A 21740-nucleotide genomic window follows, 5' to 3' on the forward strand; every position below is an offset into this window, starting at 1 on the left:
GTGGTGCACACATGTGGAATTTGACTTGCTCTCGGAAAAGAGTTTTCAGACAAGATTTATTCCTGAATAAGAAAGAAGAAATATACATTTATGGTAAATTTGAAAGTTTCGCCGTGTGTTTAAGAGTTTGCACATTACAGAGTTTGTCCCCGAATGGCGGAGAATAGTTTTCCGAAAGGGGCAATGTTTCGAGACGGATTTGACAAAATGCGGTATTGCGTCTCTTTATAATATCGTGCTGGTGGTAACAAGTTTTAACATGAAAATGATTTTAAATATTAAAACGTAACGTATTTGTTAGGAACAAGTAACATTTAAGCTCCCTTGGTCGCACTTGAGGAGCAAAAAAGCGAAAAATTGTGCGAGAAATATCGTCCGAAAATACGTTAAATCTTGAGCAATCCAGGCTTTATTGTGTTAATTAAATTATTTATCAAATTTCTCTCTCAGGACATTAAATAATTTGCAAGAAAATGGTCTAAATATAAATAGAATTTGTAAAATTTACTTATAATCAGAAGCAGTTTATACGGAAACCTAATCCAAAACGCACGTTGGATTTAAATAGTATTATTTTATCACTTTTATATATATATATATTTATATATATATATATATATATATACATATATATATATATATATATATATATATATATAATATATAATTATTATCGTTTTCAAGCTATGAGGGATTAAACGTATTTTTGAGAGAAACGTCTCGCATCAACGTATATATTAATACATTTATAATTACAAGATTACGCGTAACAAACGTACGCGCAATATCGTGAGCGTAAGTGTCAATATTGGATATTATCGATAAAATTTATTAACAATTTATTATTAGTAAAATTTATCGATAATTCATGTCTATAACGCACTATAAAAGTTAATGGAATCGTCGTACGTTCATTTCGCGAACAGATCAACAACGATATAATAATATGAATATAATTATGCGACCGCCGTAAAAATGGCAATCGCCGCGTAACGGCGCATCGAAAATATTCTATGTACTCGTATTCAAATACAACAGTGTCTTACAGCGATTTACAATCTCTATATTAGACCCTAATTGAGAAGAAAGATAGTAAAAAAAGTAAAAATTAAATAAAAATTACTACAATATTGATCTTATATGATGACAAAATAATTTTCCAAAATTATCAAAAGGCTGCAACTTAAATCTGTAATAACAATCTTGTCAGAAGCAGATTTATTTAACACAACTTTGTTTAACTTAATTATTTAAAAAAAATAGAATTTAAGTATATAAAATCATTTGAATAATATTTTTCAAGATAAAATCGACACGTTTAATGACTAATAGGAGGTGTTCTTTCTGCGACAGCTGTGATATACGAAGATTAACGATGTCTCTCTAATTGCTAAAAATAATCCAAAGTGTATAATATGTTTAACGGCTGTAAAACACTGTTGTTGAATAATTAAAGTAAATCGCAAGATTCTCTAGAAGCTGACGTGCTTCTCCGTGCGTTCGGCGATGCGCACCTTCTTGTTGATGGCCGATTGTTGAGCGATGTCAACATCGGACGCGGCGGCAGTCTCGTTGACCATCGCTCTAAGGGCTGCTGCCCTGCGTTCCCTTCTGGCTTGCTTTTCGGCGAGCTGCTCCATCTCTGACTCGAGATCGTGGAGACGCGCCTTCGTCTGTATAGCCCGGCTGGCAGCGGCGCTGGTCTGCGCTAAGTCTTCGTCCTCGTTGATCAGCTTGGACCACCTGGCAAACGCCGGCTTGTTCTCGTCGGCGCGCTCGAGCTCGTCGAAGAGCTTCGAGCGTCTTTTATTGAAGCTGCTTTCGACATCTTCGATCGCCGTTTTGGCGCTCTTCCTGGCAGTCACCGCGTTCTCCAGGAGGTCCGCGGTCCTTCTGGCCTGGCCCGCGACGTTCGCGGATTCAAACTCGTCCTCGAGACCCATCGCTGCCACTCGAGCACGTAAACGGCGCGTCGTCGCTGATACCTCGTCCGCAAACTCTTCGCCCAGCCTGCGACGCGCCGATATGCGTTGCCCACGGCTGTCGAAGACGGTGTCCTCGTCGTCGAGAGCTAGCAGAGGGTCGGTGAAGGGTGGTGGTTGGGAGGCTCGGATACGAGGGTCGAGGTCGAGGTCAAGATCGCGACCGAGGGAGCCAGTGCGGGGACCGGAGAGGTCGCGTGTGCCTGCAAAAACCGATATCAGAAAAGAGAGTTGATTTGTGCGAAGGATATAGGAGATGATGGGTTATATGATAAGGCATGTCATTGAGAAACGGCGCCGAACGATCGAATTTGCAAAATCAACGATTTTGGATGAAAGAAAAATTAAGGCTCTTATTACAAGAGATGGTAGCGGATGGATAAGAAGAAAAGATGGAAAATCTCGCAAGCTCGCAATTCAATTAATTTAGCAATTAAATTATTTAAAATATACTTCATCGAGACGTTTTTCACCGTCGGTATTAATATATATACATACTTAATATATAAACATTTAAATTTAAACATTATAAATATTATAAAAGAAACATTATGAAATTTGAATTATTTCAACTACATTTTAAGTATAAATTATAACCAGTAATGAGATAAGGGAGAATTCAGAGAAAACAAAATTTCGTTTAAGACGTTTTTATTTAAAACATCATGTTTCACATTATGCGCTGATAGATATCGAAGTATAAATTGATATAATCTTAAGCAAAATTAACTCCATTTTCGACACTGGTTATAATTTAATCTATAAATCCCTAACAAAAATATAAATTGATGTTAGATGCAACAGCAGCGTATAAATCATAATAAAAATTAGCACATTGAGATTTATAATTATTTGAAATATTTTTTTAAAAAATATGCAAAAATATTGAAGAAAGAAATGTAAATATTCTGTTATAGATTATAAATAAATTAATTTTATGAAATAATATTATCTTCTTAATTTAATAACGTTAAAATATTATGCAACGCGTAAAATAAAAATTACATTGAAATTACAGTTTTAAGAAACCACGATCGGCCTCGTCGGTTACATTTCGTGTTTCACTTACAACGACTCAACATCGGCTGAGTAAGCTTTACACAACGGGTTGCACATATTTTTAGTGTCGTTTGATCAAAAATAAATTCGGATACGCATCACATTAACAGCCTGGCACATCTACAAAATCCCATCAGTGCGCTCGACTAGGCTAATAAACTAGCAGTCGCACGTAACGCCAAGCACAACGTTCGTCCTCATCCTCCGCGTTTCGCACTATCCGCGATGCCAGGAACGTACAGGGTGTCCCAGATAATTATGCAGCAAAAACCGGTAACGCGTAATCATTTCTTCTTTTTCGTCGAGAAAAGATTTAATGGATTTACATTTTAATCAGGATTATCGAGTGCACATATTTCTATCTTATTGTCTCTATATAATGTCATTTTTCAATGCAAGAAGGATTTTTCCCCTCTTTGTAATGTTCTTGATTAAGAAGAAAAAAAGAAGTACCTATATACTTAATACGTAACTCCTAAATATTACAGCAATCGCGAACCGATTTTCGCTACAGAAAGTAATGTCACACACACAAATCAAAGAAGATAAAATTAAATTAAATTTTCTTGGACAGCGAAATCATGGCGTATTCGTTTCTGGGATTTCCCGTAGGCTCCAGACGCTCTACTATTTTTATTCATCCTCGTCGCGATCAACAATTTATTGATGCGGTATATTTTCACCTTTTGATATTTTCTCTGTTCTTCTATTTTTATGCGGCCGCGTAAATCTACTCGTCATCAACCGGGCGATCGCTGTCAGCTTTATTGCGGACGCATTATTCAAGGGGACACGCAACACCTTTCATAAATCGCCTCGCCGTGTGTCATATGTGTCGATGTGAGGCGTGAATGATACATGTGAATGTGCATGCGTGTGGATAATCCGGGAATCAACGAAGGCAGAGTTTCGCGCAATGTCGAAATGAGGAGCCCCTCGAGAAGCTGGCGCGTTGCGATCCGTCGATCCTCGTCGATGATCGTCGCAGCAAGCGCAACATTACGTACAGTGATCACACCAAGGCTCCCCGCGCAAAGTCAACGTGTACTTAGGAGACCACAAACGTTTATTCAGCAAGATGATACATCAAATAGGAAAGACATAATCCAGAGACTAACTACACAGACGGCAGGCAAGACAATAAAGATCGATGCACGCAAAAGGATGACATCAACATTCGATCAAACCGTTAGAATGTGAGGGCCTCACTCTCGCTACGTACCCAGGACCGCAAGCTTTAACTTTAGTAATATCAAGAGACCGACGAGATAGCCAAACTAATATTCGTTCGTTGAATCTCTTGCTGCGTTTCTTCTTCGTACAATTTTTCTAAATCCAATTATAAGTTTCTTCACACAAGGTAGATTAATTCTCAAATAATGCTCGATTTATTTTAGATTCGTTATTAAATGTATTATCGACTAAATATATACGTTACATGTTAAATCTTTAGTAAGAATCCTAATCTAAAGTAAATATTTTACTACGGGTACTATTTCTCTGATGCGTATACACACTTTCCGTATCACTCCTTCGTTAACACAAATAAGTATTTAACAAATCCTGGACAACGATTTTTCCGTTCACATCCCAATCTCGAGCTCCGCATCGCGATCCCCCTCTGATGGTCACGTAATCGATCGAGAATCGCGATGCCGAATCGAATGAATAATTAACAGTGCCTCGCCTCGAGGCAGATCATGCGAGTCGTGAGAGTTGGAAATAAAGGGTGGAGTTGGACGAGAGGGAGAGGGTGGGGTGGGAGGAAACAAGAGTTTCTCTCAAGTATTTTTCATTTGCACAACGAATCTATTCAGCGAGCCCGGCCGTCGGACAATCTCTCGAGGAGGGTCTGGGAAGTCTTTTTACAACACTGCTTCAAAACCACTTTGGAAAACGACTGAGGTTACCGATGTCGCTACGGCGCGCCGCGATCTCGTCGGCTAGTGAGTTTCTCGGCTCCGGGAACAACGGCCGCGCGCTGTACTTCCGGTCTAGGTGGTCGACCATGGGCTTGTAATAGGACTCGCCCTTGTCGTAGTTGCTACCGTAGATGAACGTGCGCGGCCTGCTAAGGATTGGCCTCGACATCTCGAGATTCGGCTGTCTCTCCCTGTTATCTGCAAATCAGACACATTCTGCACTGCGATCTTCCGCGAGAATCGGAAGATTGAGATTTTCTTTGAGATGAGAAATACAATATGCCCTTTCAAAACGATTCGAACTTCGTTCGATAAAAGAAACTCTGATAGTGTTAAATAAATTATCAAATTAGCACGTAACTATATAGATTCATAAACAGATATCCTAAGTTCTGATCTTAATACAAAAACTATCAACAATTAAATATGTATTATTAACAATTAATTAAACATATTTCTGAAAAAAGGGATAAAGAAGAAAAGTGCGTGTAAACTAATTTAATTTAATTATTTACATATTACAATCTCTATTATAGGAAAATGCATCGTTGCAAATTTGAGTAATTTTTTAAAACGTACAAATTAATAATTTGATTGCTTTGGTAGGTCTGGTGTTAAAATTATTATATACTATCAACTATATTAGCAATATTAAAACATTGGTATCATGCGTGGCATTGTTATTAAATACAGCAGCTCTAATTCGGATATATGAGCGAACGTTTCGGTTATGTATACCACCCACATGGGAGAGCTAATAATGCTGAAAATCATTTCGCCAAACACGCGCGTACGACACGTGGTGATCCCCGCGGCCTCTCTTCTCCACGTGGCTTCCAAGAGACGCGCTCTATACTGCGCTAAGTAACAGAAGTCTGGCGGATTCTCTCTCTCTCTCTCTCTCTCTTTTTCTCACTGACGATTTAGTTCGTCATCGTCGGCAAACTGGAGCGAGCGGTTGTACGCTGGTCAAAAATAACCCGCATCTAATTTGGTGCCCGTGAACTGAACTGGCACGGCGCGCGGCGCGCACGAGGCCCGGGCCGCAATCCCCCTGGACGCGAGGCGCGAATCTCCGAGCGCCCACTCCCTTTCTTCAGGGCCGATTTCTACATATGTGTACGTGCTTGAAATCGCAGACGCGGTTTAATTATCACGTTTTCGGCCTCTAAAAGAAGTTAGGACACTCGAAGTGGCGTATACCGCTCGCGATGGATTAATTTCCTCAATCACAAATTTCTATCGGTGTATATATCATTGTTGAATTAATAAGTTGGATTAATAAGTTTTAAAAATTTTTCTTATACCCATGATACACATTTACCTAAAATAAAGCCACGTTATTAAAATTTTTGTTAAAAATTTTCAAGCCTTTTTATTATAGGATTCCATTCTTTGCTCATTTTTGCACCTATAAAGCGTTTATTTTTGTACCTATAAGTGATGTAAATTTCAATTAAGATTGCTTATGAAGGATTATTATTCGTGCAAGTTGTTCGCCAACATATCCATAGAAATAACAGTCATAACGGTCACAACACAACGTTGACGTTTATTGAGTAATGATTCAAATCTCTCTTGTCGCTTTCAATAACGTCCTTGTGTCGCAAGTTATCTTCAGCCTCGGATTGAAGATTAATGTCCGTCGACCCGCCTACGTCTTTTGTTTCGAAATTATTTTTAAATCGAGAGGCTGCGACCGAGACAAGAGACAGTAGCAGGTACGTTATCGCGCATGTAGACTAATGAGCGCTGTACATCGACCTATTTATTTTAGTCGACTATTAAATTACCGAGGCTTCCTTTCTTCATCGATTCTATCAATATCATCTGGTTTTGCGACAGATAGATTTGATTTAGAAAAAATTATTGCGTTTATCAGCATTTTACGCATTTTAAACAGTTTTACTTTAACATAAAATTTAGTTTAACGTAATTTTTGAAAATAAAAATTATTTTATCGTCAGTTCCAAATTCTGGCATTTTGTGACGGTTTTCTCTCTCAACGCTTATTCAATTTCAACATTTGCATCGTAACACGACAAAGAGCGATGGACAAAACGCGTCAAGCGATGATGGAATTGTTTTGACAGTTAAGTAACGTTCTTCTTGGAAGCCAACGATTTCGTTCGTCTATTACACGGACGATAAACGAGGTGCATTTTTCCTGGCTCGACTATATGGATCATCGACACAAATATGTTCAATGATAAAAGTCAAAATAAGTGGTCACGCTGAAATCGCGCAACGCCTTGGAAATAAATTCACAGCTAGAAATATACAGCGGAATAAACTCGGAATAAATGACGTTTAGCACATCCTTTCAGTGAAAAACACGCGTTCTCGTCGAATCGCAAGTGCCAAAACGCGAGAAACGATAGCTGACTTCTTTCAATTAGATTGTCCGCTCGACTTAATTGGCAAGTACACGTCTGGCGCGCATCCGTTAGGAAAGTAGCTATATGATTTAGAGCGAATCGGCTCATTACCCAATCCTTTGTTTTGACACATTCATCGCATCTTATTACTATGCGCGATGTATAGCCGCTGCTCTCGTACGTCTCAATTCATTCAAAAAAATCGCGTAAGCGACGTATGCAAAAAGCGTTTAATTCTTATACGTATCCAAATGGAATTAATATAATTATTAAGTTTATTTTGTTCAAAATACGTTGAATAATATAAATATTTTAGATTTAATAATTTTCTAGAAATATTTTAATAATTTTTTTGATTTTTTAAGTTAGGACTTGGGATACTTGTATATATTATTGTTTATTAATTCATACAGCTTTTAAATCTACATTGTTACCTACGTGTCAATTTGGTAATTTAATCGATAAGTAATAACTGAGATATTCAAATGTTTAGAAATTTAAAATAAACTTATTTTTTATCGTAATAAAATCCTGTATTTCACAATTATCGTGGTCTTTTTAAATTCAGATTTGTTAAAAGATAAACAATATATAACGATAAAAAATACATACACTAAATGCATTTTTATATAAAAAGTGAAGTAAACAGGATTAAGTCAGTAGCGAAATAAATCAGCGACAAGTTAAACCCACAACGTGTTACACACAAGCACGTAATGAGTTAAGATGGATATAATGCCAACTGTTTTAGATTCTGACTCAGCAGATCCTCGCTAGATCCACGTTTCGAATTATTAAACAAATTCCGTTGGAACTGTGGACTTAAATAAATCGCGCAATTGCGTCGCGCTCTCATATGTCAATTGGCGCGGAGTATCGGATGTCCGCCGTGTATATCGAGATTCTCTGGCAGTAAATAAACATTTAACACATGAATGAAAATTTAACGATCTCGTATAAAGAATCCTTTAATAGAATACTTTCTCTACGGGCAATGTATCAATTATTATTTCATAGCGATATGAACTTCTCTTTATGAAGGCACAATTTCAGGGCAATATTTAATTTTTATTTAATTATTATTGTTATTGACATTTCTTGATACTATCTTTTAAAATATAAAAATATTTTCCTAAAAAACAAATCATTTAATTAATTAATTAATACAGCCTTTTGCTGTATTATTTCATCGAAATGCAGTACCTGAAAGGCAACGATATTAACAAATATATCGCTTATAAAAAATAGATTTATGCATCATTTGCTAATTGTCTGCAAAGTTAGATAATAAACGAATTTTTTATTCCAAAAACGGCAGTAATATTAAACAATTATTAGTGTGAAACCTAATCTCACATATACGAACGAAGGATTCGCTCTAAGTCGGTCAATATCGCATTTACGACGTGCCACTTTTACGATGAACATATATGTTGTCGTGATTTTCGGAATAAACGTAGATTCGTGTAACTTTACGCGTTCTATACGAAGAATCTCGTAGTAATATAAAATTGAATGTTTAGCCAGCGAGAACGGTGCTCGCAGAGATCGCGTTCGTTCTCTATCGTTGCGTAAGGCCGCCAAATTTAGCTAGTCGACACGGCACTTAAAAACGGCGATATCGATTACAAAATAATCCCAGTCGTGCACAATCGACATCACAGTTTCACGGCACAACGCGTAATAACGCAAGCAATTAATTGAAAACGCTTAATTTTTTATTTAATCTTTAATATCTTAAATGTTATGTGCTACACTGGCATTAATATGCGCACGCATTTCGTATTACGTGGTGTTATTTTTGGATTAAATAATCTTGATTAAAAGAATTAATTACACTTTCAATTACATCACGAACATCATACATATACAAAAGGAACAACGCGTCGCGAATACGCGATTAGATTAGATTAGCGAGCGTACTGTCCATATAATTTGACATTTTACATCAATAATTGTTTAAATTTGTTATCATTTAAAGAATTACAAATTCGGCCGTTGTATAAATTTTCAAGCAATCAACAAATCATGCCGTAAATAAGTTTCCACAAACGATGTATCAACATTAATATGTCGACATTGCCTAGGTACCGAATTTCGAGGACGCGAAGAACAATATCGCGTTAATTAATAATTAATGGGCACGCTTCTTTGCGAAAATATTTTTATCATTGGAAATTAGTATCATAAAAGATTGAGAACGACGTTAGGTAAAAAATAAAATATTGTTTTGAAATTGTACGTTTATAAAGACGTTTACGTTGTTACCCCGAATAAAAATTAATATTAGACAATAGAGCAGTCATTTTTTATTGCAAAATGAAATGTATCTCAATGTTTAAAAGATGAATAACATTAATAATGCGCAAAGATGAGTAAAAGTAGCATAATTAATTCAATTACATTCGCGCGAGTGTCATGTATAGGCACTGTCAGAGAAGAGCGCGTTTAGTATACGTATTAGATACGTGAGTAATAAGTGCGGTTTAATTGCGCGGAGCAATAACATGATTATTATTTCGTAATCTCGATTATGACAGACGATGTCTTTCAGCACTGCATTAACGATGCCAACACCGATTAGGAACGGAAATGGCGTACGATGGCATACGATGTTAATTTCATTCACAATGCGAATAATATATTGTATCGTTGCAACATGATTGAATGCGATAAAATATATGTGCGTAATTAATCAAAGCATCTCGTTGCAAAACTTTCTCCCAGAGAGAACTCTTCGAACTCGACTCGAGAGTATATACAAGATATCTCACTGTGAATATTGACCTCGTACATTTCCAAACTTTTTTCAAAACACGAAAAAATATCATGTAAAAAATATCCTTTGACTTTTTAATATGGGTTGAATCGCAAATCAATTTTTAAGATTCAAGCTAATTTCATCTACGATAAGTGTAAAAGACTCTTTATTGTCGCGTTATCTATTTTTAACTTTTGAGGTTGATAAAACATTTCGGACAAAAATCAGAATAATGATATGTGTTAAAAAAGATTTCCACGTATTTGTCTGGAATAAGAATCTTATTATTATAAGAATTATTATAATAAAAAGATTCTTATTTCCGGTGCAAAGTAATACGATTGTGGTACGAGATTAACACAAAAATATTAAAAATTCAAGAATGGATCATCGCGACGGGATCCATGATGCCCGCGCACCGTCGGCGATCTACACACCGTGTTAATTGGAATCGATCGCAACCGATCGACCGATCTCCTTGTCGTGGAAAAACAGATGAGAACGCGGCGCGAAAATCAGGTCGCCCTTACCTAAAAACGATCGTTACGAGACGTTATCCCCCGGGATGCTGTTTCCTCGGAAGTAGCGGCGCGACTCCCACGGTCGTCGCGACGCCCAAATTATTTCCCACTCTTCTCGCGTTCGCTCTATCCCTACTTAACTACCTCCCGGTGGTTCCACGGCGACCGTTGTGGAACAGTCGCCTAGTACAGTTCCAATTCCTACAAAAGTTGGCCAAAATCTCGTTTTTTAATGGTCGAAACAATAAGTTTCTGACAATAGCAACGATAGCAATGACAGCGAATAATTTGTAAAGTAAAACATTACTATGACACACACACACACACACACACACATATAATATATATATGTATTTTTTTGTTCTTTTAAGTTATGACCATTTTGAACATATTTTAAAATTTGTATAAATAATGTCTAAATAATTTTGAAGCTCTATTAGAGGAACTTATTTTTTGTAACTATTGTGCGAAATTGGATTCCCCGGTAAAATCGATGTACGTATGCCAAGTGCCGGATGCCCGCCATCCATCGTCGGCTGCGTCGGCATGGCAACTTCGTCAGGCCGAGACGGCACAACAAATATGAATTGCGCCCGAGGTGGCCGCGATCATCACCTGACGTTGATCGTAATTTTTTTCACGACCCTCGCAAGTGCATTTCACGTAAACAATGAAGTGGCCGAATACTGGGAGCCAAGCATGTGCAAATACGACGAGTACTTCGACGCTGTCTCCCTGTCGTGCTCGCGATGCAACGCCAGCCGGAATCTTGTGCCGGCCGCGGACCGTATGGGTTCACGGTTTGATTTTATTCATTTGCCATTTGATTTGTTTCGCCAATTCTACGTGTGTTTCTCGCAGGTCTGCGATGTCAGTGCGACGAGTTCAGCGGGGCGATCGGTTTCGAGAACGGCAATCCGCTTTGCGCCGCGTGCGGTCCCAACATGACCGTGACCGCCGATGGAAAGGATTGCGTCCCGCTCCTGCGTCCCAATGCAACATGCAAATGCTCTTCGAACCAAATAAGACGTAATCCCCCAATGAATATTCTTAGCTTAACCATCAGCTAATAAGATTTTGCCGAGGATGTATTCAGAGAAAAAAAGAAGCTGAAAAATTTAAAGCTTGAAATATATTTTTCGCAAAATGCTACTATTCTTATTTCTTTCTGATAATACTATCTATTCTGCAATTCCTTTTCGATCAACTCAATTTCTGAAAACAAATTAAGACCGCGATGCGATTTTACGGGAGAAAAATAGTCTCGTTTTGCCCTTTCGAATGAAATATATTATATAAATTTTTTTACTCTCGTACGCAGTGGATAGAAATATAAATGGTGCACTGCTGGATGCTGTGCTCTGCGTAACGTGCATCCAGGGCACGTATCCTTCTCCCGATTGCTCGAAATGCCTGCCGTGCGACGGCCGCGAGCACAGCGGTCACGTTAATTGCGTGTGCCCGAGTGCGACACACGTGAGACTACGAAATTATTGTCTGCACAAAGACGACGTCGCCGACTGGCCGGACATCAGAAGCACGTATCTGATGAAGTTTCGCAGCGGAAACGTCGACAGTTACTACCTGAGAAAGGAACTGCAAATCGCGGTGCACCTCTGCAAGGTACGTGATCTTTGCGCGCAAAAATCTTGGACTTGGACTTGGACTTGGACTCGAAAGCGTGCGAAAGAACGGTAGCGATAATGCCGATAATTATACAATGACATTATTTAAGACGTAATACCAATAGCTCATAAAGACTCCGTGATTAACGGCTTCCAGAGGAAAGACAGGATGGCGTGCGAGCATTTGTCGAACATATGCGCCCTGACTCTTTATAGCGACGGTATTGCTTGTATGCTTTTTATGCATACACCTATGGCACCCGTATGGTTGTTTTACAATAAACAAGATACGGCGACGATGATGAACAACACTCGGATATCCGAGAGATACAGCCTCAGAAAAGGAGACAATGTACGCTATAGATGTGCAATGTAGAATTACATATATTAGAAATTAGAGAATTATTATAATAGAGAATTATTGTTTCTGTAAATGCATAACTATGATTATTATTGTTTTTATATATTTGGCATTGTTTTAATTGTATTAACTATATTTTTTACTTATTTTAATTTATTATTCTTATTATAATTGTACACAATCTTGTGGATAAATATAAAGTTCAAAGAAGAAAATATATAAATTTCCAACGTCTTCTATAATTTATTATAACATTTATAACTCGCATTTATATACATATATATAAAGCCTAAACGATCTTCGTTTATATAATATTTTTGTTTTATTTTTTAAATTCTATATTTATTCCGTAAACAATTCGTTCGACTTCCATGTATATCACGTTCTCTAAAATACCGTGAAGTTAGCCTCGAAATTCGAATTGATTATATATTAATCTCTTCTGAATTTTATGATCTCCTGGGAAGCGCGAAATTAAAATGCAATTTTGTTTCTTACTACTTTTCATTGAGATGCCCTCGCTTGAATTCTCTCACTTAATTATTTTATCACGAAAAAAAAAGAGATAAATTTACATAAATGCGCAGATACTTTAAAATGTAAAATTGAAAACAAAATAATATGTATATTTTCAGAATACCGTCCTCGATTTTACAATCGCGAGATTCGCACTGAACGGCAAATTCTTGTCCATCGGCAAACCGACCCTGCCCTGTCAACTTCTGAGAAATGTGAGATTCGGTGTAAATTTCAGCAAAAGGTGTAAAACCACTGCTGCTGAATTGTTCAACGCACAAGTAGAATTACTGTCTCCTTATTTAATGTTTAGAGAGGACAATAAATCGTTTATATACGCATTGCCCGTAATTTTCAAGTCGTCAGATCAGGTAAAATTCGATAATAATTATAACGATAAAATTTATACAATAATATATATTTTTTTATTCTGTAGAATATTAAGGAAATCTCGCATCAACAATTGGTGCGAAAGTTCTTTCTAGTCGACAATATAAGCGGTTTCAAAGCGTTACCGGTGTTTATGAACAGTGGATTCATGAAAGCGTCAGAGCTTTCCGCGCTTCGTTATATGAAATCTCTGACCATTTTGTAAGTCGCTCGTAATTTTCGATGCAAGTCCTTTTGCGAATAATCGACGATAATTCTACTTTTAGAATAAACGTCCAAAACGGACATCAGGATCACGGCAAAATCTTCGCGCCTATTCTGATCGTGGAATACGACGAACTGACGTATCAAGATTTCCTCGACAACTCCGATATCACAATAGATTACAAAATTGTATTTGTACTGAAGGATAACGATATAGACTACAATGTTCAGGTAAAAATCCATACGACGGTATTTTAATTTTCTCTCAAATACTAAAAATCTGTATATTATTTTTTAGATAACTATCGGAGTGTTTACGGGAATAGCAGTGATATTTTCAAGCGTCAAGGCGTGGAGCTATTATAAACGTAATCACAATGGCAATCTCAGCGTAGTCGTTTTATTATGGTGTCTCATTTACGCCATGGGTGCGATTGGAAACGCGATTACGTTTGTGTGCATCAGTACGTGCATGTATCTGTTCATCTTTTATAAAGGCCAAACTGTACCATATGTTCTTCTTCCCGATGAGGATAGCGAAGAAAAAATCCGAACGTATATTACCGTAGCATTTAGCTTTAAAGTAAGTAAAGCAATAACGTGTTGATGCGATAACGTTTTATCTGAAATTAACAGAGACATGTTAACGATTCCAATGTGTCGCATAGAACTCGATGAAATTTATACCATTTATTTCTTTCATTTAGATTGCCGAAATGATAGGGTTCGTCTATCAACATTGGAGTTTGAGCGTGTTTTTCATAGACTGGGAACAACCGAGGACGATACACGATCAACCGAAGTATGACTCTCCGCATACTTCTTTACGGAAATTGTATTCCAACAGATTTCCAAAGGGCGAGGGTAGAATAACATCGGACGTCATCGCGTCCAAGCGAAAGAGGAGATCGCACAGAACGAACAGGAACACAAGTCCCAGTGAACTGTCTAAGTCTTCTTCGATTGAAAAATACACGCCGAATTTCTCTTCCGTCTGTTCAATCGCGAGATCGCCTTTGCAGGAGGCAACCGAGCGCAGCTCGCACGATTTTCCGATCAGCGTTTGGAGAACTTATTTCATCGCGAACGAATGGTGCAAACTGCAAACCAGAAGAAGAATAAATATAGCATTACAATCAATTTACACTCTGTGTATCTTACAGGTCAGTCGCGACATAAAAAAGAAATTCAATTTCATTCACGGTAGAAGTAGTTTAAATAATTATTTTTGTCGTTTTAGATATTCGATTTAGAATCGTGGATGCTGGCGATACCGGAATCGACCGCCGCGGATAGATCTCCCAAAGCGGAGAACAATTTCACATTGCAATATGCAATTTGTACTTTCGTGTATATATCTGTATATCTCGTGCAATGGTTCGTCCGAATTACGTTTTACGAGAGATACATTAGAAACAGATTGCAGAAGTTCGTAGATTTGTGCTCAATCGCGAACATCAGCGTGTTCATCTTGGCGCACAATTATTATGGCTTTTATATCCATGGAAGGTAATTTTTAAGTGTGTCTTGTGAAGTAAAAGATGTAATTAACAATCCTGCTCTTGACAGATCAGTACATGGATTTGCGGATACTGATCTTCCTACCTTGATAAACGATCTGAAAAAGGAAGAAGACGATTTGTGCGCGCACAGAGGCCTGGTACCCGGTACAACCGACCAGACTTTTATATTATCATTGACCCAATCATTCAAATCATTATACGACAAGCTCGTGAGGCAAAAAAACAATGTATGTACGAAGTTGTTCATGGAAAAGCACTGTTAACAATATTTCGTTTATCTTCATGTGACAAAAGAGAAAACTTTTAATATTGCTACACTTCTTTAAAGAAAGAGTACCATACACTTTGAAAATAATTATTGTAAAATTTGCACAGGAAAGCGTAGGCGCTTTAAAAGGAAATGACACACCTTCCAGAAACTGGAAACAGTTATTTGAAACTAGGTCAAAAATTAAACTCTTTCTAACGCAATTCCTGGATCATTGCTCGGAAGACGAAGATTATATAATTAAGGAGCAACACGTATTGGAGAAACTGTGGGACGTTTTTTTCGTAGATGCCACGGACAAATCCGTCTTTTATATTGGTACACCAAAAAATTGCAAAGATTCTTAGTGATGAAATATTAATGTAAATATCGTCGTTTCAATGAATCTAATTTTATTTTTGCAGATAACAATTATTCTTTCAACAAAGTGGTGCTTCACGGAAACGAATGGCTATTGGCGACATTCGAGATAACCGCATTTGCCTTCTTTTTGGCACTGTATAACTCTTACATTTTCGCCTGTATAGCGACAGTTATTATATCGCAATTATTCTTAATAATCATTAAATGCAACGTTAGGAGAAATCTCTGCAACAAATCATTACTGGATAAGAGATTTCTGATGTAACCGTGAAGATTAAATAACTGTGCTTAATTAAACGAATATTAATAATACATTAATTATTACTTTTATAATTTATTTTCATAACTCATTTGGATACTTTTACAGTAGATTGTAAGGTTAATTAATTAGTAGACTACTTCTTACTTCTTCGTATTAATAGCGACCATTAATGATGGTCGTCCTCGTGATGAGATCCATGACCAGAATAATCAATCCCAAAATATTGTTCAACGGCTATGGTTATCAGGAACGCTGGTACACCAATTCGCCAGCCTCTGGTTAAACTTACTAAGGCGCGCATGTAAGATGACTGGCTTCTGTCGTAACGCCACACGTAATTTCTCAGCCAAGGATCCCTCAGTCCTCTCTTGGCCAATTTTTCTTGAACGCGTTTCAATTCTGGTACATTTTCCACTTTGTAAATATCGGGGCTCGGTATTTTGTATGGCGGAGCATTGTGATGCGCGTCATGACCTCCCATCTGTGAAAAATATAAATTATGTATATAGGTATCCTTTTCTTTTCATTGTATTACATATGCATCTAAGAATAATCACTGACTGGTTATTAATTTCTTTACTATCTATCTACCAATCTCTCAATAATAATCGGGCTAAACACTGTAGGTCGATAAAAAAATTCCAACATTGGTTATGACACTTTTTATAATGTTGTGCTATTCAATAAGGATAAATTTTGTTCCCAATCACATGATTTTCGTATTAATAACAATTTTTGTAGCAATATGTTGTTCAATGATTACATTTCATTTGTAATTACGCGTTTTAGTTAAAGTAGAGGTTAATTTCTGTGACCCTAAGATTGGAAATATGTCCAGACCGTTGGTCCTAAGATTAAAACTATTGTTTACAGTAGAAAACGTTTCACGAATTTATTATCAAAAAATATTTATTATGACGTACACTGTAAGAACGTAGCTGTTACTTGTCAAATTGAGATTATGTAATTTATCTCCTTTGGAACAACTGACTTTAAATCCCAGGACGATAAACACTGACAAACACCACAATGTGCGCTTCTACGCCGTGTTCAATAAAATTAACATATGGAGCCAATTTAAAGCCCATTGAAAAGTTACAAAGTAATATTAGTTACGTAAAATTTGTTTTTAAAATTAAAGTTTTACAAATATTACTTTATAACAATTAAAATAAAATATTTTTATTTAAAAAAAGTTTTCTTTATGTTTTTTAAGTAAATTTTGCTATTTAACAGGTACAATCTTCGGATTAATATCTTATAATAGTTTTATGATAAATATTTTGAGACAAAGCGAGACAAAAAATGAAATAATTTTTTCAGATATATTTATTTTAGATATCCTTATATTCCTTATATAACCTCAAATAATTCGCGTGGCTTCCGTTTCTCTCTGATGGCGACCCTGCCATAGAGCTAAAATCACTAGAAAACAGCGTTTCCTATTCGACTACATTCTGGAATGCGAAATGCGATGCGTGCGCTAGATAGAGGATTGGACACCGGATGCGATGCGAATCCTCCATAATACTCGCGGCGCGCGCCGAAGCCGAAGGTGGAGCAAGGAGCAAGCCGGATCTAATCGTTCCGGCGTGCGTGGATGTCAGCGTGGACCGTGGACGTTGCGTTTGGTATGAAAACTGTGTGAAACCGATCGTCACGAGCGTCAAATCGCGAAGATAACGCAACAATCATGTTGGTGCTGTTCGAGACGCCGGCGGGCTACGCGATATTCAAGGTAAGTTCGAATCTGTTGGAAACGCCGAGCCTCTTAACCTAACCGTCTAAGCGGTCGCGCACGTGCTACCCTCGTTTTATTTTCCGTCATGTGTATCGCGTGTGCGACAAGATTATCTGACCAAAATATTTTTAACGATTTAAATGACAATTTGCTTGTAGTTGCTGGACCAAGACAAACTCACCCAGTCGGAGAATCTTTACCAAGATTTTCAGAATCCCGAAATCGCCAGTAGACTGTAAGTTGTTTTTTTTTTTATTTCAAAGGTCATCTTGCCGGTTGCCGATTTATTTGGCGTTCTCGCGTATCTTCTACTTTGCAGAGTTCAGTTGAAGTACTTTCACAAGTTTGAAGACACCACCGAGGCCCTAGCCGCTACTACGGCGATCGTGGAAGGCAAACTGTCCAAGTCTCTGAAGAAAACGCTTAAAAGCTGCATCGGTGAGGCCCATGAACAACTGGCAGTTGCCGACGCGAGGCTGGGCCTCGCCATCAGGGACAAGCTGCCAAAAGTGTCCTGCGTAAACAACACGGCGATACAAGAGTTGATGAGATGTATCAGAAGTCAGATGGACAGTTTGGTTACCGGAGTGACCAAGAAGGAGATGACAGCCATGGCGTTGGGTCTGGCTCACAGTCTTTCCAGATACAAGCTGAAGTTCTCGCCCGATAAGGTCGACACTATGGTGATACAGGCGGTGTGCTTGCTGGATGATCTGGACAAGGAGCTCAACAATTACATGATGCGGGCGCGCGAATGGTATGGCTGGCACTTCCCCGAGCTGGGCAAGATCGTGACTGACAATCTTCAGTACATAAAGACGATGCAGATAGTCGGTCAGCGGGAGAACGCCGTCAAATGCGACCTGTCGGATATTCTAACGGTGGAAGTCGAGGAGAGGGTGAAGGAGGCCGCAGAAACCTCGATGGGCTCAGAGATCTCGGAGTACGACGCCGAACACATGCAATGCCTGTGCGTCGAAATAATCGAGCTCCATCAATATCGAACGCAGCTGCACGATTATCTGAAGACTAGGATGATGGCGCTAGCGCCAAATCTGTCAGTTTTGGTCGGTGACCTGATCGGCGCACGTCTGATATCCAAGGCCGGCTCTCTGACCAATCTCGCCAAGCATCCGGCATCTACTTTACAGATCCTCGGTGCGGAGAAGGCGCTGTTCCGTGCTCTCAAATCGAAAAGGAACACGCCTAAGTACGGTTTAATCTATCACTCGCAACTTGTCGGACAGTCCTCGAACAAGAATAAGGGCAAGATATCTAGGATGCTGGCAGCGAAAGCCTCTCTGGCGACGAGGGTCGACGCATTGGGCGATACCACAGGCTTCGAGCTTGGCGCGGAGCACAAAGTAAGGTTGGAGGCAAAACTGAGGGATCTTGAGGCAGGGAATATACGTCGTGTAAGTGGCACCGCCAGAGCGAAGTCCAGATTCGAAAAATATCACAGCAAGAACGAATCCATGCAATATTCCGCGTCTGTAGACTCGACTCTGCAGGCTTCGAAGTCAGCTCCATTAATCGTGGAGATGGAACCAAAGGAGGGTGAGGAAATTCGTAAGAAGAAGAAAAAGAAACGTAGCGCGAACAGTGAAGTGGAAGTCAAGCAAGAACCACAGACGGCAGTCAAGGAAGAAGAAGCTGAAGCGGCTGCTGTGTCGAAGAAAAAAAAGAAACGTAATGTAGAATCCAAGGAAGAACAAGGAGAATTTTCTGGTGCACAAGTGGAACCGGAATCAGTTGCCATTCCAAAGAAAAAGAAGAAACACAGCATAGAATTCAAAACAGAAGATACAGCAGAATCTTCTGGTGCTCAAGAAGAAGGGCAAGTAAAAATAGGGTCAAATGTATCGAAGAAAAGGAAGAAACATAGCATGGAACCAGAAAATACGAAGGAGGAAGAGTTAAATACTTCATTGAAAAAGAAAAAGAAACACAGCAAAGAGCCTAAAGAAGATGTGGGGGAGTCTTCTGGTATGCAAGAAGCGCAAGCTGAAGCGGATTCTTCAGATCTTGTATCGAAGAAAAAGAAACACAGCAAAGAGCCTAAAGAAGATGTGGGGGAGTCTTCTGGTATGCAAGAAGCGCAAACTGAAGCGGATTCTTCAGATCTTGTATCGAAGAAAAAGAAGAAGAAAAAGAAAGATTTGATTGAGGAGGCGGCATCTGTGAAAATTGAGGAAACGTTTGAAATGGATATATCAATTGGAGCAGGAACGAGTGGAGGTAATTATAAAAGTAAAAATGCATATGAAAGTTTTTATGGTATAAAGATCGAATAACGGTTGATCCTCAGTTTTCATATTTTACTACTAGATATCTTAATTCGACTAGAAAACAATTTAAAAACAATATTGCAAAAAATGTGAATTTTTAGATATTTTGAAATATATAATTTTTTTTAGTAGAGAACATTAGAAGCTTAAATTAAATCTCTTCTGCGACTATAAAATATATATCTGAAGATCCTTTTTAAATATATTTCTATAATTTCCAATCTATATAATTAAATAAATTTTAACTAATACAATTCTATCACTGTTATATGTGTATGACTAAATTATTTTTATTCTGTTAAATCGTGCAATTTTATAATAATAATATAGCTACCTGAGTAAAAGCTTATAATTTCTATTTGCAGAGCAAAAGAAGAAAAAGAAGAAGGGAAAAGAAAGTGAGGAAATGCAACAAACTACAGTATCGGTTGAAGAAGTAGAAAAACCAGTTTCGAGCGAGAAGAAAAAGAAAAAAAAGAAATTAAAGCTTGATTAAGGATGCGCAAGGTGAAATAGGATGAATACAAGTTTTTATATTAAACTTCTACATAAATATAAATAAATATAGATAATAAGAATATTTTTAACTAACTATACGAGTAGGTAAGCTAAAAAAATCTGAGTTTGTTATAAAAGTATTTTTTCACAGAACTTTCGTTTTCAATCATAAATTAAAATCGATGATAACGTTGCGAATAGAATCTTTAAATGAAATGACGGTTTTGCCTGAGCATCGATATTATATATTAATAGATTAATTCATGTAAAATATTGTATAGTTTTCATAAATACATTAATGCATAATATAATTTTTTAAAATTCTTTTTCTCAGAAAATTCTAGATTTTTCCCAGATACCTATAAAATACATAAACTATTATTATATACATAAACTATAATTCTAAAGTTGGCACATAAATTAGTCTGCTTTTTTACTTGTTCTACTTGCAGGTATATAATTGTAAATCACTTACATTAATTTTTATACAAGATGTTAAAGTTAAAATCATGACATTTTTATAACAGAATTATTTTATTTAATCCATAATATGCGAATACATTTGAAAATTCACTAAATATTTTATTCTAACATTTATTCATCTGATTTGCAGGCAGTTACATAATAGCCGAATCTTTAAAAGTATAATTACGTTTTGTATACATATATATTAATAGACACTTTCGCGATTTTATTTTTCAAAAATATATATATAAACTATAAATTATATTGTACAAATATATATATAATCATATATGTGTATGGGATAGAATTCGCTTGTAATTGTCATCAAATTAATAACAGATACAAAACTGACTTGTTAAATATCTTAGAGTATATATGTATCTCCTTTGCAAGAACGAGATATTTCATAATTATAATTAATAAGATTGTATTTGAATATCGGTGACTGACAAAAGTAATAGAATAAGAAATGATAAAAGATCTACGAAACCATTGTACGCAATTAAGATCGTAAATTGAAAGCCGATTATATAATGATATTTGCGCATAATTTGCCAAAAGTAATACCTCACTATATTTTCATACACTCATAAATATCTTCAATATATCTTTT

General features: G+C 37.2%; 4 protein-coding genes across 9 annotated transcripts; 2 read left to right on the forward strand and 2 right to left on the reverse strand.

Annotated features, from left to right (window-relative positions):
* Nucleotides 1–39: 39 nt before the first annotated feature.
* Nucleotides 40–10791, reverse strand: LOC143901914 (uncharacterized). The gene is made up of 3 exons (XM_077414547.1): nucleotides 10633–10791; nucleotides 4952–5161; nucleotides 40–2185 (listed from the first exon to the last, which is right to left on the reverse strand). The coding sequence occupies exons 2-3, from the start codon at nucleotides 5130–5132 to the stop codon at nucleotides 1473–1475; spliced, it is 894 nt and encodes a 297-aa protein (XP_077270673.1). The 5' UTR covers nucleotides 5133–5161; nucleotides 10633–10791; the 3' UTR covers nucleotides 40–1472.
* Nucleotides 10792–17274, reverse strand: Nd-b12 (NADH dehydrogenase [ubiquinone] 1 beta subcomplex subunit 3). Of its 5 annotated transcripts, XR_013258221.1 has the most exons (4): nucleotides 17059–17244; nucleotides 16280–16616; nucleotides 14407–14819; nucleotides 14104–14342 (listed from the first exon to the last, which is right to left on the reverse strand). XR_013258221.1 is itself a non-coding variant. In XM_077414610.1 (3 exons), exons 2-3 carry the CDS (start codon nucleotides 16614–16616, stop codon nucleotides 10807–10809), a joined length of 210 nt encoding a protein of 69 aa, XP_077270736.1. In that variant the 5' UTR covers nucleotides 17059–17265; the 3' UTR covers nucleotides 10792–10806. The 5 variants fall into 5 exon arrangements, 4 of the variants coding, with proteins under 4 accessions (XP_077270736.1, XP_077270704.1, XP_077270727.1 ...); XM_077414610.1 differs by lacking the exons at nucleotides 14104–14342; nucleotides 14407–14819 and adding an exon at nucleotides 10792–10824 and having other exon boundaries at nucleotides 16425–16616; nucleotides 17059–17265; XM_077414578.1 differs by having other exon boundaries at nucleotides 14104–14819.
* Nucleotides 10883–16376, forward strand: LOC143901900 (meckelin). Of its 2 annotated transcripts, none has more exons than XM_077414537.1 (13): nucleotides 10883–11410; nucleotides 11485–11652; nucleotides 11945–12246; nucleotides 12406–12600; nucleotides 13245–13496; nucleotides 13562–13716; nucleotides 13782–13950; nucleotides 14018–14302; nucleotides 14427–14882; nucleotides 14960–15228; nucleotides 15289–15469; nucleotides 15618–15828; nucleotides 15915–16376. In XM_077414537.1, exons 1-13 carry the CDS (start codon nucleotides 11125–11127, stop codon nucleotides 16136–16138), a joined length of 3153 nt encoding a protein of 1050 aa, XP_077270663.1. In that variant the 5' UTR covers nucleotides 10883–11124; the 3' UTR covers nucleotides 16139–16376. The 2 variants fall into 2 exon arrangements, with proteins under 2 accessions (XP_077270663.1, XP_077270666.1); XM_077414540.1 differs by having other exon boundaries at nucleotides 11189–11423.
* A 423-nt stretch (nucleotides 17275–17697) lies between the features above and the next one.
* Nop5 (nop5 ribonucleoprotein) lies at nucleotides 17698–21352 on the forward strand. Its single transcript, XM_077409251.1, has 4 exons — nucleotides 17698–17873; nucleotides 18035–18111; nucleotides 18196–20114; nucleotides 20530–21352. Exons 1-4 carry the CDS (start codon nucleotides 17829–17831, stop codon nucleotides 20658–20660), a joined length of 2172 nt encoding a protein of 723 aa, XP_077265377.1. The 5' UTR covers nucleotides 17698–17828; the 3' UTR covers nucleotides 20661–21352.
* The last annotated feature ends 388 nt before the right edge of the window (nucleotides 21353–21740 follow it).

Source organism: Temnothorax americanus, unplaced genomic scaffold, assembly GCF_048541705.1.
Source record: "Temnothorax americanus isolate GAGA-0224 unplaced genomic scaffold, ASM4854170v1 Scaffold10, whole genome shotgun sequence".
Lineage (NCBI taxonomy): Eukaryota > Metazoa > Arthropoda > Insecta > Hymenoptera > Formicidae > Temnothorax > Temnothorax americanus.

Coding starts and splice junctions, on each gene's coding strand:
- LOC143901914 (XM_077414547.1), bottom strand. CDS start 5,132: ATGTCGAGGCCAATCCTTAGCAGGCCGCGCACGTTCATCTACGGTAGC. Junction 2,186..4,951: donor GGCGCGCCGTAGCGACATCG/GTAACCTCAGTC, acceptor CGGTTTTTGCAG/GCACACGCGACCTCTCCGGT.
- LOC143901900 (XM_077414537.1), top strand. CDS start 11,125: ATGCCAAGTGCCGGATGCCCGCCATCCATCGTCGGCTGCGTCGGCATG. Junction 11,411..11,484: donor TCTTGTGCCGGCCGCGGACC/GTATGGGTTCAC, acceptor TGTTTCTCGCAG/GTCTGCGATGTCAGTGCGAC. Junction 14,303..14,426: donor CCGTAGCATTTAGCTTTAAA/GTAAGTAAAGCA, acceptor TCTTTCATTTAG/ATTGCCGAAATGATAGGGTT.
- Nd-b12 (XM_077414578.1), bottom strand. CDS start 16,616: ATGGGAGGTCATGACGCGCATCACAATGCTCCGCCATACAAAATACCG.
- Nop5 (XM_077409251.1), top strand. CDS start 17,829: ATGTTGGTGCTGTTCGAGACGCCGGCGGGCTACGCGATATTCAAG. Junction 17,874..18,034: donor CGGGCTACGCGATATTCAAG/GTAAGTTCGAAT, acceptor ATTTGCTTGTAG/TTGCTGGACCAAGACAAACT. Junction 18,112..18,195: donor CCCGAAATCGCCAGTAGACT/GTAAGTTGTTTT, acceptor TCTACTTTGCAG/AGTTCAGTTGAAGTACTTTC.